At 37.1% G+C, this 16,581-nt stretch overlaps 5 protein-coding genes across 8 annotated transcripts; 3 read left to right on the top strand and 2 right to left on the bottom strand.

The window, feature by feature from the left end:
- The first annotated feature begins 2,476 nt into the window (after window positions 1–2,476).
- On the top strand, window positions 2,477–3,375 carry LOC6542911 (accessory gland-specific peptide 26Aa). Its single transcript, XM_026978751.1, has 2 exons — window positions 2,477–2,539; window positions 2,595–3,375. Exons 1-2 carry the CDS (start codon window positions 2,506–2,508, stop codon window positions 3,278–3,280), a joined length of 720 nt encoding a protein of 239 aa, XP_026834552.1. The 5' UTR covers window positions 2,477–2,505; the 3' UTR covers window positions 3,281–3,375.
- LOC6542913 (accessory gland-specific peptide 26Ab) lies at window positions 3,342–3,925 on the top strand. Its single transcript, XM_001968818.3, has 2 exons — window positions 3,342–3,450; window positions 3,512–3,925. Exons 1-2 carry the CDS (start codon window positions 3,351–3,353, stop codon window positions 3,754–3,756), a joined length of 345 nt encoding a protein of 114 aa, XP_001968854.2. The 5' UTR covers window positions 3,342–3,350; the 3' UTR covers window positions 3,757–3,925.
- An 8,560-nt stretch (window positions 3,926–12,485) lies between these two features.
- Window positions 12,486–16,015, top strand: LOC26526054. Of its 4 annotated transcripts, XM_026978861.1 has the most exons (4): window positions 12,486–12,528; window positions 12,586–12,750; window positions 15,689–15,823; window positions 15,894–16,015. In XM_026978861.1, the coding sequence occupies exons 2-4, from the start codon at window positions 12,717–12,719 to the stop codon at window positions 15,953–15,955; spliced, it is 231 nt and encodes a 76-aa protein (XP_026834662.1). In that variant the 5' UTR covers window positions 12,486–12,528; window positions 12,586–12,716; the 3' UTR covers window positions 15,956–16,015. The 4 variants fall into 4 exon arrangements, with proteins under 4 accessions (XP_026834662.1, XP_026834663.1, XP_015015442.1 ...); XM_026978862.1 differs by lacking the exons at window positions 12,486–12,528; window positions 12,586–12,750 and adding an exon at window positions 15,566–15,603; XM_015159956.2 differs by lacking the exons at window positions 12,486–12,528; window positions 12,586–12,750 and adding an exon at window positions 15,566–15,603 and having other exon boundaries at window positions 15,659–15,823.
- Window positions 13,886–14,398, bottom strand: LOC113564085 (tetra-peptide repeat homeobox protein 1). Its single transcript, XM_026978859.1, has 2 exons — window positions 14,346–14,398; window positions 13,886–14,285 (listed from the first exon to the last, which is right to left on the bottom strand). The coding sequence occupies exons 1-2, from the start codon at window positions 14,377–14,379 to the stop codon at window positions 14,017–14,019; spliced, it is 303 nt and encodes a 100-aa protein (XP_026834660.1). The 5' UTR covers window positions 14,380–14,398; the 3' UTR covers window positions 13,886–14,016.
- Window positions 14,913–15,266, bottom strand: LOC26526464. Its single transcript, XM_026978863.1, has 2 exons — window positions 15,175–15,266; window positions 14,913–15,103 (listed from the first exon to the last, which is right to left on the bottom strand). Exons 1-2 carry the CDS (start codon window positions 15,203–15,205, stop codon window positions 14,970–14,972), a joined length of 165 nt encoding a protein of 54 aa, XP_026834664.1. The 5' UTR covers window positions 15,206–15,266; the 3' UTR covers window positions 14,913–14,969.
- Window positions 16,016–16,581: the final 566 nt, after the last annotated feature.

The raw sequence follows: 16,581 nt of genomic DNA, 5'->3' as shown, positions 1-16,581 counted from the left end.
TGATTCCCAATTCCGTACCATAAAGGACCTCAGCACGCAGGCAGCCGAAACTGGCAGAAGTCAATTAAAAGTCCATTATCCGCGCCATGGATGCTGCCCCGCCCATCAGAACTGCCTGTGGATTTGTTTAATAAACAATTTCCGCTTTGATTTGTGGCCGCACGGTGGTGAGGATACCCCCAAATCCGGGCTAATTAACCTGCCTGCTTCTGCTGCGGGCAATTATGGCAGCTTGGGTGTGAACAGTCGACCGGGTCACCAGTGGGGTCACCAGTGGGGTCACCTGATAGCCCCAGGCTCAGGTGTTTTGCCCGCCACTCGATAGGAAGTGGCTGCTTCCTTTTGTCGGCAATGCCTTCGCATTCTTCGCGTGCGCCGCGCCAAATTAGCCAGCAATTCGCTCCGGCTTCCACCGAGTCCATTGATTCTGGTCCACCACTGATCGATCCACTGGACTGCAATTGGCTTTGTTTGGTATTTTTCCCTTTAAGCAAAAGCCGACGAACGCAGTCACATAGCAAATCGATGTCACTGGCACTTTAGCTGCCTCAACTTGAGATGAACACGTTGTTAGGACACCCGTTCATACTATACTTAGCTAATAATATGTGTGAGTTAAACACGGGGAACATGGTTGATTACTGGCACACTAGACTGCTGGAACAGGCAATTAATGCATCGCTGATAGCTGGAAAGGGCAGAAAGGTGGAGGACAGGAACTGCCCAGCTTCCACCGGAAAATATTTGCTTCCGTTCTTTGCCGTGTCCATTCTGTGGGCTGGAAAATAAATTACAATTAAATGCAACAAGCATGCAACACACTAGCTCTCACTGCAGAACGCGGCGGATGTTTATTATCAAGTGGATACAACGGCGACAACCTCATTAGCTTCTGTCCCTGGTCGCCCTGCTCGATGGGCCTCGATGGCGTGGCTCCCATGTGCTCCATCCATCGCCCTTTTCCAGATCGAGCGACAGTAAAAGTGGCCGGGGCATGCTAATCCGGAAGTAGGTCATTTTCCGAACGCAAATGAAAGCGTGTGCTCCGCGGCTGAAAAGCGATGAAAATACATACGAGTTTGAGGCGCTGCCATGGGAAATAGAAACCGAAAACTTCAGTGAAAAGCGAGCTTCAAATGGGAGTCGCATGCACAGAGCCACTGTCATTATAATGCGGCAATCAAAATGAGAAATAGACATCGGTTTTGTGTGCGATGGTGTGACTGGGAATAAAGAGGACTATCTTAGAGTTGCGAGGAAAATCATCTAACGGCACTAATAAGCATAGCGATAATTGCTTAACTAACTTCACATAGTGGGCTAATGTGTTCCTATAGTTCAGTTCTTATAGAGTTTCACCAGCTACGCTAATCAAATTCGCTGCGCACTCTGCTCTGTAGTAATTTACTTATAGAATACACATTAGAATATTGTTTGCTTACGTAAATATACTTGGCTTATACATTTAGACTGGCTAATGAATTTTGTTCACTTAATTGAATTTTAAATGCGCAGTTATGTAAAGCATATTGTGTTCCGTTTGCCATCTAAGGTAAATTTCCGTATACTGTCAATACTACACCAATCTTGACTACGATTATGGGGCATTAAAGACTTTTGACCATTTGGGGAGCGGCGGCAATTTAAACAGCGTTCCGCAGACACCACGCAAAATGCGAGCAACTTGCGCACAAGTCGTTAAGTCTCCAACAATTAGCCGTGGCCACCCACCCAAAAACGGGGCATCCAAGCCGAGATCCACTCAGTGGCCGCTCGCCCACGAGATGGCCATGCCTCAGTTTTCCGAATCCCACGTCCAATTTCGCTATCAATTTGACGCGTGCGCAGGCGCAACCCTTCATTTACATACTCGACATGTGGGCGAAATTTAGTATGATTTCCTTTCATTCTATCCGCACTGCGAATGCTGAGTTTTTGAATTGCGGTTTCACTGTTGGCCAAGACAATGGTTGGTTTTTATGATCGTCCCCTGCTTTTTTCCCCTCATTTGGCTTGGGAAATCCGTTTGCTTCGATAACAAATGTAGCGTGACTTCAATGAGCTCAGATACATTGCTGGATTTTATATAATTAATTATGTTATGCACGGTTGTATTTACATGGCTAGTTAGCAACTAATACCAATACCAGAAACAATATAATTAGTGCTAGCCCCAAAGCCCCAGATGCCAAGAAGAAAGGGTTGTTGCTTTTGTATCTAAATCTTTAAGTTGTCTATGACGATGAAGAAATCCGAAAATCCAAAGAATATCTTTGTACGTAGCAGTTTAGAGAACCCACTTAAATTGATGTTGAATTTAAATTTAAAGGTTGAATTACAAAAGTAAGTGTTGTTGTTTCCGTACTACAAGAGCCGATTAATATAATATAGTTTCAAGCAGAACGAAACAATAGCCGTTGCAAAAGCGCTTATGTAACGCAGAATTCGTATATATAAGCAATGCAATAATATCTTAGGTACTTCAGGTGAAGCCACTTCTTCGAAATGAACCAGATTTTGTTATGCTCCGGAATTTTACGTAAGTTCGCCTATGCAATCTTAGCCACTTTTAAAAACAAGTATTTTTTGTTTAGTGCTGCATTTTGCAGTGGCCAACTGTATAGGAATCCAGCAAAACGATTCATCTACCAGTCATTTTCCCAAGCTCGATTTCATCCCTTTGCCAAATGTTCCTCCCAAGAACGACGTGATACATGAAAAAACCCGTAAAGACGATCCAGCTCAGCCAGATTCGAGTAAAGGTTCTATCAAGAGCGATTTTATATCGGATGATACTAATGAGCCACAAAGCTCGAATAATGACTTAAGACGAAAACATTTAGTACCAAAGACGATCAGAGTGCTGCAACAGAAGTTGGCTTTGGAGAAGAGCAGCTCTTCCACATTCCGGAATATTTCCGTAACATTGATGAAGGAGCTAGATGAAAGAAAATCGGAAATTCTCAAGGACCGACAGGCAAACCTCGATTTGGAGATCAGGCTCAATGATGCGAACCGCAAGATTTTGGAATTGAATTTGGAGCTGCAAGACGCCCGAAGGTCAGTGAAGCCGTGTGATAAAAAGAAGAACCTCAAGGATCTATCCCTGACCAACAAACAGTTGCTAGAAGAGCAAATCAAGAAAAATTATCGTAATATGTTTGTAAAACTAATGAACGACCTAAGACTCACGATCAATTCTTCAATCTGGAAAATCGTCAATATGGCGACCAATCATTTGGTTCCCGATATTCCTCCAAATTCAATTAGATACATATAAAAACAGAAACGAGAATAGCCGATAGTTTTGAGTCATGGCACTTACTTAATTTGATTGTCAACCGTAATAAATGCGATTCAAGCCGCTTAGGCCAAGAGCTCTATTGAATTCCTTACAGTCTAGAGAATACGTTTCCACAATGAACTACTTCGTGCTGCTCTGCATTTTCTGTAAGTTTGCAGGGATCTCCGCCACCCGAAGAGTTTTCCTGATTTGGTTTTCATCCCTTAGCCTGCATTTGCCTCCTTCGATTCGGCGATGCTGCCCCCTACATAAGCGTTCAGTCTAGTTCGCGATCGAGATCCCGGAAATTGATTGGCGGCATGCTAAGAACCGTGTACGACTACAATGTTCAGGACAGTGTGAATGATTTGAGTGGGCAGTTGGTACACACTCGCAACGCAAACTTCAACTCGGATGTCATGAGTCCGGATGAGCTGAAGAAAATCCGCCAGCAGCTGATCATCAGCCAGTAATAAATGTCTTTAGACATTTTATTTTATTTTTGTATCTTTTATTTTACATGCTTTTTATACGCAATTACTTCAAGAAAAAAAGTATGCATCTATACAATATATAATATATGTCACTAAAAGTATATGATAACCGCAATAAAATATTTACCACATTATCTTAGTTACAGCATTTTGTTCGATTTATATTTCTAAATACTTTTAGGCCAAAGGACATAAATACAAAATACATATTAGAGAAAAACTCAGCCTGCTCGCCATAAAGATTAGTCTATATCAACATTCTCAAATATGGGTGAAATCGGTAAAATGCGATACTGTGGCGCCGCAGTATCTTAACTTAGTGTTTTCCATTTGGTCAGTTCTTTTGCTTTTGGCCGACATTTACCTGTTGTTAGCTACCTGTGGTCCCCGTGGTGATTTGTTCGTCTGCCCTAATTTACACGACAAAAGTGGAGTGGAATTTCGGCCTTAACTGGAATTCTATATAGGTAAAAGTGTTGTCTTACGTGCTATTAAAACGCCCTTTCTCTGCTTGAGAGCTCTTCGTTTGACAAATTTATGAATACTTTCAGTTAGAGGATCGAACCCTTTCTTCACTGCTTGAGTTTCAAACATTTCCAAAATTTATGATATGTAGGCTAGAATTTGTTCGCTTTTATGGCCGGTTTTTGAGTATGATATGAGTATTTGAGTACGTTTAAATGTAGCTGTTCGCATTTATTCTTTAACGTTTGCGGCCAGCTTCAAACTTAATCCTTTTAAGAGTTCGCCAACCAGTAAACACCTTTAAATCCTGCGAAGCTTTTTTCTGCTCGTTTTTTGTTGGCAGGCAGGCACATTTTTACGAGTAGCAATCAGTAAATGTGTCACGTAATCAAACATGAAAATGGACTGAAATAAATTTAATATAAACACATACTTGAATGCAAGAATGATATTTATATTTAAGGAACATGACAATCCATTATGAGCATAAAAACAAAAAAGAATCATATGAAATGCATACATGTACATGCCAACACATTTTTCATACCATTTATATTGTTTGGCCAAAAGACTAAAGCCTCCCAACCAAATTACTCGTCCAGAGAGCCAAAAGCCGCTTTGTCATGTTGATGACAGCTACAAAAAGCTGGAATGAGTTGGAGACTTGTAGACTTGGCGCAGAAACTGATACTATAACATCATTGAGAACGAACTACAAAATTAACTTATTATACCCGTTACTCGTAGAGTAAAAGGTAGAGTATACTAAATTCGTTGAAAAGTATGTTTCTGGCGCAATTCTCTAAAAATCTGCATTCAAATTTAGGAATTCATTTTTTTTGTAATTTTTCTGATGCGTAGAAATTCAAAAAAATTATACAATGCTCCAAATTTGAAGTTCTAAGCTCCATAACTCCACTAATCTTAATCGGATTTTAAAGTGGCATACCTCTAAATGTTTCTGACGCAATTCTCTAAAAAGTTGCATTCAAATTTAGAAATTTATTTTTTTTAAATTTTTTAGTAATTTTTCTGATGTATGACTTTGTAGAAATTCAAAAAAATTTAAAAATGTCCCAAATCTGAAGTTCTAAGCTCCATAACTCAACTAATCTTAATCGGATTTTGAAGTGGCATACCTCTAAATGTTTCTGACGCAATTCTCTAAAAAGTTGCATTCAAATTTAGAAAATTTTTTTTTTTCAATTTTTTTGTAATTTTTTTGATGTGTGATGTTGTAGAAGTCCAAAAAATATCCCAAGGCTGAAGTTCTATACTCCATAACTCCACTAATCTTAATCGGATTTTGAAGTGGCATACCTCTAAATCTTTCTGACGCAATTCTCTAAAAAGTTGCATTCAAATTTAGAAATTAATTTTTTTTTCAATTTTTTTGTAATTTTTTTTCAATTTTTTTGTAATTTTTTTGATGTGTGATGTTGTAGAAGTCCAAAAAATATCCCAAGGCTGAAGTTCTAAGCTCCATAACTCCACTAATCTTAATCGGATTTTGAAGTGGCATACCTCTAAATGTTTCTGACGCAATTCTTTAAAAAGTTGCATTCAAATTTAGAAATTAATTTTTTTTCAATTTTTTTGTAATTTTTTTTTGTGTGATGTTGTAGAAGTCCAAAAAATATCCCAAGGCTGAAGTTCTAAGCTCCATAACTCAACTAATCTTAATCGGATTTTGAAGTGGCATACCTCTAAATGTTTCTGACGCAATTCTTTAAAAAGTTGCATTCAAATTTAGAAATTAATTTTTTTTCAATTTTTTTGTAATTTTTTTTTGTGTGATGTTGTAGAAGTCCAAAAAATATCCCAAGGCTGAAGTTCTATACTCCATAACTCCACTAATCTTAATCGGATTTTGAAGTGGCATACCTCTAAATGTTTCTGACGCAATTCTCTAAAAATTTGCATTCAAATTTAGAAATTTTTTTTTTTTCAATTTTATTGTAATTTTTTTGATGTGTGATGTTGTAGAAGTCCAATAAATATCCCAAGGCTGAAGTTCTATACTCCATAACTCCACTAATCTTAATCGGATTTTGAAGTGGCATACCTCTAAATAATTCTGACGCAATTCTCTAAAAAATTGCATTCAAATTTAGAAATTTATTTTTTTTAAATTTTTTTGTAATTTTTCTGATGTATGATGTTGTAGAAGTCCAAAAAATATCCCAAGGCTGAAGTTCTATACTCCATAACTCAACTAATCTTAATCGGATTTTGAAGTGGCATACCTCTAAATGTTTCTGACGCAATTCTCTAAAAAGTTGCATTCAAATTAAGAAATTTATTTTTTTTTAATTTTTTTGTAATTTTTTTGATGTGTGATGTTGTAGAAGTCCAAAAAATATCCCAAGGCTGAAGTTCTATACTCCATAACTCCACTAATCTTAATCGGATTTTGAAGTGGCATACCTCTAAATCTTTCTGACGCAATTCTCTAAAAAGTTGCATTCAAATTTAGAAATTAATTTTTTTTCCAATTTTTTTGTAATTTTTTTTCAATTTTTTTGTAATTTTTTTGATGTGTGATGTTGTAGAAGTCCAAAAAATATCCCAAGGCTGAAGTTCTATACTCCATAACTCCACTAATCTTAATCGGATTTTGAAGTGGCATACCTCTAAATGTTTCTGACGCAATTCTCTAAAAAGTTGCATTCAAATTTAGAAAATTTTTTTTTTTCAATTTTTTTGTAATTTTTTTGATGTGTGATGTTGTAGAAGTCCAAAAAATATCCCAAGGCTGAAGTTCTATACTCCATAACTCCACTAATCTTAATCGGATTTTGAAGTGGCATACCTCTAAATCTTTCTGACGCAATTCTCTAAAAAGTTGCATTCAAATTTAGAAATTAATTTTTTTTTCAATTTTTTTGTAATTTTTTTTCAATTTTTTTGTAATTTTTTTGATGTGTGATGTTGTAGAAGTCCAAAAAATATCCCAAGGCTGAAGTTCTAAGCTCCATAACTCCACTAATCTTAATCGGATTTTGAAGTGGCATACCTCTAAATGTTTCTGACGCAATTCTTTAAAAAGTTGCATTCAAATTTAGAAATTAATTTTTTTTCAATTTTTTTGTAATTTTTTTTTGTGTGATGTTGTAGAAGTCCAAAAAATATCCCAAGGCTGAAGTTCTAAGCTCCATAACTCAACTAATCTTAATCGGATTTTGAAGTGGCATACCTCTAAATGTTTCTGACGCAATTCTTTAAAAAGTTGCATTCAAATTTAGAAATTAATTTTTTTTCAATTTTTTTGTAATTTTTTTTTGTGTGATGTTGTAGAAGTCCAAAAAATATCCCAAGGCTGAAGTTCTATACTCCATAACTCCACTAATCTTAATCGGATTTTGAAGTGGCATACCTCTAAATGTTTCTGACGCAATTCTCTAAAAATTTGCATTCAAATTTAGAAATTTTTTTTTTTTCAATTTTATTGTAATTTTTTTGATGTGTGATGTTGTAGAAGTCCAATAAATATCCCAAGGCTGAAGTTCTATACTCCATAACTCCACTAATCTTAATCGGATTTTGAAGTGGCATACCTCTAAATAATTCTGACGCAATTCTCTAAAAAATTGCATTCAAATTTAGAAATTTATTTTTTTTAAATTTTTTTGTAATTTTTCTGATGTATGATGTTGTAGAAGTCCAAAAAATATCCCAAGGCTGAAGTTCTATACTCCATAACTCAACTAATCTTAATCGGATTTTGAAGTGGCATACCTCTAAATGTTTCTGACGCAATTCTCTAAAAAGTTGCATTCAAATTAAGAAATTTATTTTTTTTTAATTTTTTTGTAATTTTTTTGATGTGTGATGTTGTAGAAGTCCAAAAAATATCCCAAGGCTGAAGTTCTATACTCCATAACTCCACTAATCTTAATCGGATTTTGAAGTGGCATACCTCTAAATCTTTCTGACGCAATTCTCTAAAAAGTTGCATTCAAATTTAGAAATTAATTTTTTTTCCAATTTTTTTGTAATTTTTTTTCAATTTTTTTGTAATTTTTTTGATGTGTGATGTTGTAGAAGTCCAAAAAATATCCCAAGGCTGAAGTTCTATACTCCATAACTCCACTAATCTTAATCGGATTTTGAAGTGGCATACCTCTAAATGTTTCTGACGCAATTCTCTAAAAAATTGCATTCAAATTTAGAAATTTATTTTTTTTACATTTTTTGTAATTTTTTTGATGTATGACTTTGTAGAAATTCAAAAAAATTTAAAAATGTCCCAAATCTGAAGTTCTAAGCTCCATAACTCAACTAATCTTAATCGGATTTTGAAGTGGCATACCTCTAAATGTTTCTGACGCAATTCTCTAAAAAGTTGCATTCAAATTTAGAAAATTTTTTTTTTTCAATTTTTTTGTAATTTTTTTGATGTGTGATGTTGTAGAAGTCCAAAAAATATCCCAAGGCTGAAGTTCTAAGCTCCATAACTCCACTAATCTTAATCGGATTTTGAAGTGGCATACCTCTAAATGTTTCTGACGCAATTCTTTAAAAAGTTGCATTCAAATTTAGAAATTATTTTTTTTTCAATTTTTTTGTAATTTTTTTTTGTGTGATGTTGTAGAAGTCCAAAAAATATCCCAAGGCTGAAGTTCTATACTCCATAACTCCACTAATCTTAATCGGATTTTGAAGTGGCATACCTCTAAATGTTTCTGACGCAATTCTCTAAAAAATTGCATTCAAATTTAGAAATTTATTTTTTTTTAATTTTTTTGTAATTTTTCTGATGTATGACTTTGTAGAAATTCAAAAAAATTTAAAAATGTCCCAAATCTGAAGTTCTAAGCTCCATAACTCAACTAATCTTAATCGGATTTTGAAGTGGCATACCTCTAAATGTTTCTGACGCAATTCTCTAAAAAGTTGCATTCAAATTTAGAAAATTATTTTTTTTTAATTTTTTTGTAATTTTTTTTTGATGTGATGATCCCAGGAACTACGAAAGGTTGAATGTTGAGATTAAGCATGCAGCTTCCAGAGACAGGCGCAGTGCAAGTTTGTTGCCACGCCCACTATAACGCCTACAAGACGAACAAAACTCTCACGCCCACACTTTTAAAAAATTTTGAAGTTTTTTTCATTTCATTACATTTTCCCCAATTTCTACCGATATTCCAGAAAATGTTGAAATTTCTCGTTTGCACTTCCACTAGCTGAGTAACGGGTATCTGCTAGTCGTATTTTGTTTTACATTTGTTTCGAGTCGTTGATCCAAAGTCATTATTGGGTTAATCTTGGTTTAAAGCTAAGTCGATATTTTTAGGCATGAGCAAAGAGATACTCGTACATATATAGAGAGATGTTTGATCAGAACACGACTCAATAATTCGTCAGGCCCAAACTGTTGAAGGGTTTACCGAAGCTTAATTAATTAGAATTAAGGCCGGTCCGTCTCAGTGGTTAACACTGTAATTTCTACCTGAATCAAGAGTCCCGAGTCAAGTGAACACCTGGCTGAACACCACGGCTGCAATCCGAACACTTCACGGCTAAGTGTCTACTACTTAGCCAACTCTCACACTGCACTGTGCTGGCTGGATACTTTCGAAATGACTTTTGTATTGATTGGCAAGGGACAATGGAAATTAAATCGCATTCGTTGCGACGCAGGACAGGAAACGGAAACGAAAAACAACCGAAACATCGATTTCCATTCAGAGGAGACATCCTGCGGTGCCTTTGTGCCGATTGAAGTGAATCCTGGCCATGAATGAACCGAAAAATTACCTACACGAAAATACATTTCCACTTATTGTTCATTCGAATACGTTTTATCTCAAGCTGGGAACTTTGTCATCTGCCAGCCGGCTAGTCTCGCTACTTTGCTAAACAGAAGAAGAGTAGGTATTAAGTCTATCAACGAACATATAACACTCTTTTTTGCACTGCTAGGAAAATTTCCCAATTAATTAATGTTTAGAATAAAGTTATGGCATTCCTTAGAAGAATCAAAGCCACAACCCATTCATTGTCATTTATGTTTTTATACTAAGAACAGTGTTAAAGCGTTCAACGATTTTTGGTATGTTACTTCTGAAAGAGGAAACCCTTAAAGGCTTTTACAATTTATGTATCTTATCAGAGGGAAGCTTAAATATTTGCCATCATAACAAAAACGCAAGCTGTTTACATAGCTGCGAACCCATCCGATTAAATTTTGATAAGATTTGATTCATGCCAGTCCTGGCAGAGCAACTTCGACAGCCCTTCCTCTCCGGAATCCTCTGACAATTATTATGATCCAATTACAAATAAATAGTTCCAATCATAAACAATATTAGGCCGTCAACACAAAGGCGTTCATTTTGCGTCATCTGCAGATAAGCTCCATTTCCTGTCACATACAAGCCCCATAATTTTGACATACGATTCAAGATAAATATTAGCACGTTGCTATTTTCACCGGGAAGTGGGGAGAATGTCCGTTTTGCTGCCTCTCAACTTTAAAGGCATATTCCCTTATGGGTTTGTGGATGAATGTTGGGGTCTCTGCTAGAGTGAATAACCGAATTTTAATTGATCCATCATTTTAACGCATTTAAAGCAATCACATTTGATTTGTTTATTTTTTCAGCTGTGTACGCAGGTCTCAGTTGCCTTTCGATGTTTTGCACTTTTTGTACAATGATGATAAGCCGGCGGAAATCATTGGTTGCTTTTTATATTTGCTTTTCTTAACCGCCCAGAATATTATATTTATCTGAAAAACCCTCTATTGCGTCTTGGCTTCCTTTGTCCCTGGCAGATTTTCGATCCAATTAACTAACCTTTCTGCTATTTTTCTGGGCCGGATTATCGCCTTTGTCCCACTCGATGGCCAAAGTACAGAAATGACCAAATTTGGGGCTAATCAGTTAATTAACTAATGCCAGTGGAGTGGTGTATTGTGCGTGAACTTTGGCCAGGAAAACTTTGATTGTTTAAACAATCGCAGAGCACACAACTCGGACGAGCGTGAATCTCCGATAAGACGTGAGTTCTAAGCTCGGATTATTTCAATTTGAACGGGAAAATTGAGTAAGTGCTCAATGGATTTGCAATTTTCCGATTCCCCAACTTGGCTCCCACGCCTGTCTTCTGCACGCTGTTTTTTTTGAATGGCTCTGTGCGGTTTGTGATTCACGTTTTGCTAATTTCTACGAATTTATTTTCTTGCCTCGTTGTTTCGCCGTCTGCAACGGGTTTCCCCAACCGCTTTTCTGGCCGGGGTTTCCATCTCAATCAATTAGATTGAAAGTGAAATGCTGAAAGTGCGAGTGAAAATGATTTGCAATCAAACCACTTTGATTAGAGTATTCATTTTGATTAGCTCTAATGAGGCGGGCGACTGCTGGCAGCGTATGCAAATGTCGATATCAGTAATTGCCGCGTCTGTTTATGCAATTCTGATGCCAAGTGTGGGGGCACCCTCTCCATTTCAATCGGCTATTGGGGCACCCGCACTGTAGGAAAAATTAATTTCAAATTTGTTTCAGACCCAAAATAATAATCAAAAAAGTCAGCGGACCACAAAATTAATTTGGGCTTCTGTTTCTGTTTCTCAGATGCGCACCACATGAGCTCATGAGCTGCGGCCATACACTTTCCCCAAATGCGGCTTACTATTTGAGCAGCGAATATAACAAAAAAACATTTTTTGTACTTAAAAATATCATTACAATTTGAACACACAGCACTTAATAATTTAATGATAAATTGTAATTTGATGCTGTTTGGATATCCATTTAATGATAACCACTTTAAGGTGTACACAACCGTTCTATATATTTTTTTCAATTGGTACGTCTGTGCTTTCAACAAAGTGGCACTTGTTCTGATTAACCCTTTGGTGGAAGCCCAAATAATTATAAATTAATGCGTTACCATCTGCCGTTCATTCCACTCCTTTTCTTTAATATTTCCATTGTTTTTCCCTTCAGAGTTGGTTAATATAATTATGTGGAGCCTGCATTGGCTTTAATTGTGCCGCTTTTGATGTTGTTTTTGGCACATATTTCGCTGCCGAAACAACATTTTTGTGAGTATTTCCGTAGCCCGAAAGAATCTTAAAGATATGTTTCCTTTTTGTTTGTAAACAAGTCAAGAATAGAAGTACGTTTTCACAACAGAAGTGGTTAACACCATAAAGTATAACGAATCCTGAATATGATTAACCACAGCCAATTTGCTTAATGGCGGTGTTTTTAAATATTTTATTACAGTTCCTACTTCCATTACACTGTTGGTCGATGATGAGGAGCTTAAGATTTATAGGTATACAATCTTCTATATTATATATAATCTTCTTTAAATTTTCCTATCCGTTACTAGCTGTTGTGGGCCTAACTTTCTTGTTTGTCACCAATCGAAAGCAAAGATGGTACAATTTGCATAAAGGCATTCCGTATCCCATACTAGGACCGACCATTTAAAGTGAAACCTCGCAATAAAGTTCCTTCGTAATGCTGTCTTCGTTGAGAATCTTTAATGTCTATCGTAAGGTATGTTGAGTTATTGACAAGTGTGTAGCTTTAAGCTGAGGGATGCCTTCTGCATTCAGATAGAAATCAGAATCAGAAGCAGCGAATAAAGCGGAGACTATCTGAAAGAATTAATCCTACTTGAATGGTAATGCCAAAGAGGTAGCTTAACTACTTATCGAAATTTCGAAAACAGCTAAAAACTGAATTGAGGAATCAAAGGAACATTCTAACTCATTGACAATCGCTTTAAGCTGGCCAATTCTAGTCTATCAAAGGGCTACTTTCTGTAGAGCTTCTTATCTGAAATCGCTATCAATGGCTTTCAATACTCTGGCGGCTCATTCACAGCCGACTGGACCAATTTGCCAGTCAACACCGCTCATTCACAAATCGCGATGTGTTAACATGTAAATTGATATCTCAAAAATGTTCACTGCCTTAACGATTGAGAACGAACGCAAATCGGAGTTCAAATTTACGATCGTCGGTAGGGGCAAAGGAAACATGCAAATAAACCTATTTACATACCATGTATGCGATGAATAAGCCCGGTAATGATGCCCCACAAATGGATTAACCAACGATGCCCCGATCAATGGGGCTCTCGTGTGGTTTTATGCCCTCCAATGCCGGTTGGCACCCAAGACATTGGCTTTGTGCTCGGTCGGTCTTTCGATCGGATTGCCGGCATTTGTGGCGTCGTCAACCTTACACTGCTGACTTCATTGATAAAACTTGTTAGAGCTGTCGCTTCCTCTTTGCAAGTGATTTTTTTCTTCTTTTATTTTATTTTTTTTTTGTCCAACGCAAATCTGGTCGACCGGATCTGGTCTCTTGGCCACTTGGTCGCTCCCTGCTGGCCGGTGTCGATGTCATGTGACTGCCGTGGCCCAGTGGAGACTCCCAGGCGGAAGTTGTTGTGGGAAATGGATTTGTGTAGCGAATACTCCGCGTCATTTCCCTAAAACCTCTGCTTGTTGAGTTTGACTAACAAAGCTCGGCGTCTTCTTGGTGGTCAAATTACCGACTGCAAGTCAGATGCTTCATTATGTACTGATACTTCATAATGACTTAGATTCTAACCAACAAAATTTTGCTAAATGTTGCCCTTGAATAAATAATAATAAATATTGCCAAAAAAAATAATATATATTTTTTTGCAATTTTATTAATGCCTATGCTGTAAGTTGGAGTACATAAATGCATACATTAAGTACAGGAGATTAGTATATATGTGTGTGTGTCTCCCTTGTGTGCGGATGCACAGGCTCCAGTTGGATTAAGCTGTTGCTACTCCTTGTTGGAGTCCGGAGCTTGGTTGGTACCCCGGATTCCAGAATGCGGGATCAAATGGCCTGAATGTGCCTTTACCTACCGGCTCAGGATTGAGCTTTGGCTCAGGATTGGCTACCGGCTCAGGATTGGCTACCGGCTCAGGATTGGCTACCGGCTCAGGATTGGGCTTTGGCTCGGCCACTGGACTCGGTTCGGCAACGGGTCCCGGTAGTGGATTGCCGTAGGCGCCGTGGAGCACCACAAATGTTGCCACTAATAAAGTTACGATGGCTGCCTTTAGTTTGTCAAACGTCACTATAATTCACTACTTACCACAGGCGAATGCAAATGCCGTCAAGAATTTCATGATCGTCAATCTGAACTGATGGCTGATGGCATTGTGCCCTCTTTTATAGGTCGTCAGCAGTATAGGTGGTCAGCAGTACGGCAATGGAACAGCGACCAAAATCAATTAGATTCATTGGTCGCGTGAAAAATTGCTCACCGTGATGAGGTCAATTCTTGCAGGCTTGTCTTGCATTTCTCTGATAAGAAATAAGGTGCAAGTAAATGTATTTAAAATATGTTATGAGTCTCACATAGGCAATTGCAATGAGCATTTACATTAACACAGAACTAAAAAAATTTGATTATTCCGATGTTTATACCATCCGATATTCCTATACTAAGTTGTAGAAATCATTTTAATGCCACAAGTCAATTTGTATAAGATAGCTACATTAATAAATTCCATATCATATGGTAAATGAGGTGAAAAGTCAAAATAAATTGAAAGGCAAATATGTTTCTAAAACAAAACCATAACATAAGAAAATCTGTCTTGTCAGGCATATTGAAAGCAACTTTCTATATAATACCCCATTTTAGAATATACATATGTTACTGGGCAGAAAAAGTCTTCCAAATTTATTTGTTCATGATAACACATTTAATTCTTCATATATTCCCAGATATCTTATAAGGTGTAATATGCGTTGACGACTTCGGGATCCAAGGGTATTGCTTGATTTTCTTCTCTTGTAAGCCGGCAATGGTATCTCCAGGAAGGGTCAATATGGTCAAGATGATAACTGCAAAATGTAGAACAACAGCTTGTATAAAATAGATCTAGTATTAAATAGTGTTGAATATTGCTGCATACCCAATTCGGTGAGGAGTTGTCTTAAATGCATGGCGTTTGTGCAGTCAGCTTGCGTAAATGGGCCCGATTTCTTTCGAAGTCAGTTTATAACACACTCCGGAACTTCGAAGTGACCATTTGTCCATTAAATCAATTTACAACGCATCACAACGCCGAGGGTCGTAAAAAATATATTGATTTTTATGAGTAAGATAGGAGACTTCGCTTAACATTTTTGAGGAGAACTTTAAAAGCGTTTCTGCGATGTGGTGAACTACACTACCTTTAGATACTTAGCACAAAAATCAGGTGTTAAGTGTAACAAATAAGATGTGTTTCAGTCATAATTCTGTAATCGAGTTAGACGTTTATTGTGTTATTTCGAGTACTTTCGAGTACCAAAGTAGTTTGGAAACTGGCGTATCGGCATGAAGATACATTTCATATTTGGTATGTCCTTCGCCATTTTAGATTGATTGGCTTAATAATGGACCTGTAGTCATAGTTTTTTTGGTGTTGGGAAAAACCATTGCAGACGAGTGCCTAACCTGCGGCTGGAAAAGTGATGTTCATTGTGGAAAGGTTGCGGATGGCTCATGTGTGTTTACCGCTCTAAATCGTTGCCAGGTTGAACGTATTTCATGCCGTCGAGAACAAAAAAAGCTGAAACGTAAGTGGAATACATTGCATATATATGCAACTCGGCTTGCAACATTATAAATATTTACACACTTCCACAGCCTTCACCGAAATCGTTAAAGGAAGGTGCCCGAAGGATAAAAAAATATGCGTCAAGCTCTAAAATAAATTCATGGTTCATTCCATCAATTAATAATTAGTATTGTTTTATCCAAAAAATCCACATATTGCATTTTCAAGTTATCTTGGGGCCGTCAGTTGCGCCACTTTTCGGCTTCAGTTCTTCAAGCTCGGACTTTAAATTCTTGTAACTAGCAATGATCCTGCGAACTCCTTGCCTGAGGTTGCTGCAATCCTGGATTTGTTCCAGCAACTGGGATTGCAATTTAAGGATAACCTGTTTCTGCAGGAAAACAATCCTTTTGAAGCGGCTTGCTCTTTCGTCCCTTTTCGTCACATTGCTGTCCTGCCAGAAAATGCCTGGGGATTGTACTTCAACAGACCGAGTAGAAGTAGTTTAATAATTTTTCAGGAGTAAATATAATTGGTTAGTTACCAGCGAGATAAATAGTTGCTAAAGGCATTATTCAATAAGATATTATTTCTCGGGTTACCATTTGTCTAATCTTACCACATAGGATAGTTAGAATACATGTACGCAATCCATTCATTTCGATGTATCAGATCAATATGCGGCTTGTCGATTATGTTTGCTAATTGCGATGGGTATTTTTTCCTAATCTATTTCTTTTCAGTAGTTAAACACTTAAGCAAGCGAAAGTTCTTGAA

Source organism: Drosophila erecta, unplaced genomic scaffold (assembly GCF_003286155.1).
Source record: "Drosophila erecta strain 14021-0224.00,06,07 unplaced genomic scaffold, DereRS2 tig00000055-arrow-pilon, whole genome shotgun sequence".
Taxonomy (NCBI): Eukaryota; Metazoa; Arthropoda; class Insecta; order Diptera; family Drosophilidae; genus Drosophila; species Drosophila erecta.
Note: the sequence above shows the minus strand (reverse complement) of the source record. Positions and strands in the feature narration are given on the sequence as shown.

What these genes read in the sequence shown, in the direction of transcription:
- LOC26526464 (XM_026978863.1), bottom strand. Translation starts at nt 15,205, where the DNA reads ATGCATTTAAGACAACTCCTCACCGAATTGG. An exon ending in ACAACTCCTCACCGAATTGG is followed by an intron (nt 15,104 to 15,174) that starts GTATGCAGCAAT and finishes TACATTTTGCAG; the next exon opens with TTATCATCTTGACCATATTG.
- LOC26526054 (XM_026978860.1), top strand. Translation starts at nt 15,582, where the DNA reads ATGAAGATACATTTCATATTTG. An exon ending in GAAGATACATTTCATATTTG is followed by an intron (nt 15,604 to 15,652) that starts GTATGTCCTTCG and finishes ATGGACCTGTAG; the next exon opens with TCATAGTTTTTTTGGTGTTG. An exon ending in AGAACAAAAAAAGCTGAAAC is followed by an intron (nt 15,824 to 15,893) that starts GTAAGTGGAATA and finishes ACACTTCCACAG; the next exon opens with CCTTCACCGAAATCGTTAAA.
- LOC113564085 (XM_026978859.1), bottom strand. Translation starts at nt 14,379, where the DNA reads ATGAAATTCTTGACGGCATTTGCATTCGCCTGTG. An exon ending in GGCATTTGCATTCGCCTGTG is followed by an intron (nt 14,286 to 14,345) that starts GTAAGTAGTGAA and finishes TAACTTTATTAG; the next exon opens with TGGCAACATTTGTGGTGCTC.
- LOC6542913 (XM_001968818.3), top strand. Translation starts at nt 3,351, where the DNA reads ATGCGATTCAAGCCGCTTAGGCCAAGAGCTCTATTGAATTCCTTACAG. An exon ending in CGTGCTGCTCTGCATTTTCT is followed by an intron (nt 3,451 to 3,511) that starts GTAAGTTTGCAG and finishes TTCATCCCTTAG; the next exon opens with CCTGCATTTGCCTCCTTCGA.
- LOC6542911 (XM_026978751.1), top strand. Translation starts at nt 2,506, where the DNA reads ATGAACCAGATTTTGTTATGCTCCGGAATTTTAC. An exon ending in GTTATGCTCCGGAATTTTAC is followed by an intron (nt 2,540 to 2,594) that starts GTAAGTTCGCCT and finishes TTTTTTGTTTAG; the next exon opens with TGCTGCATTTTGCAGTGGCC.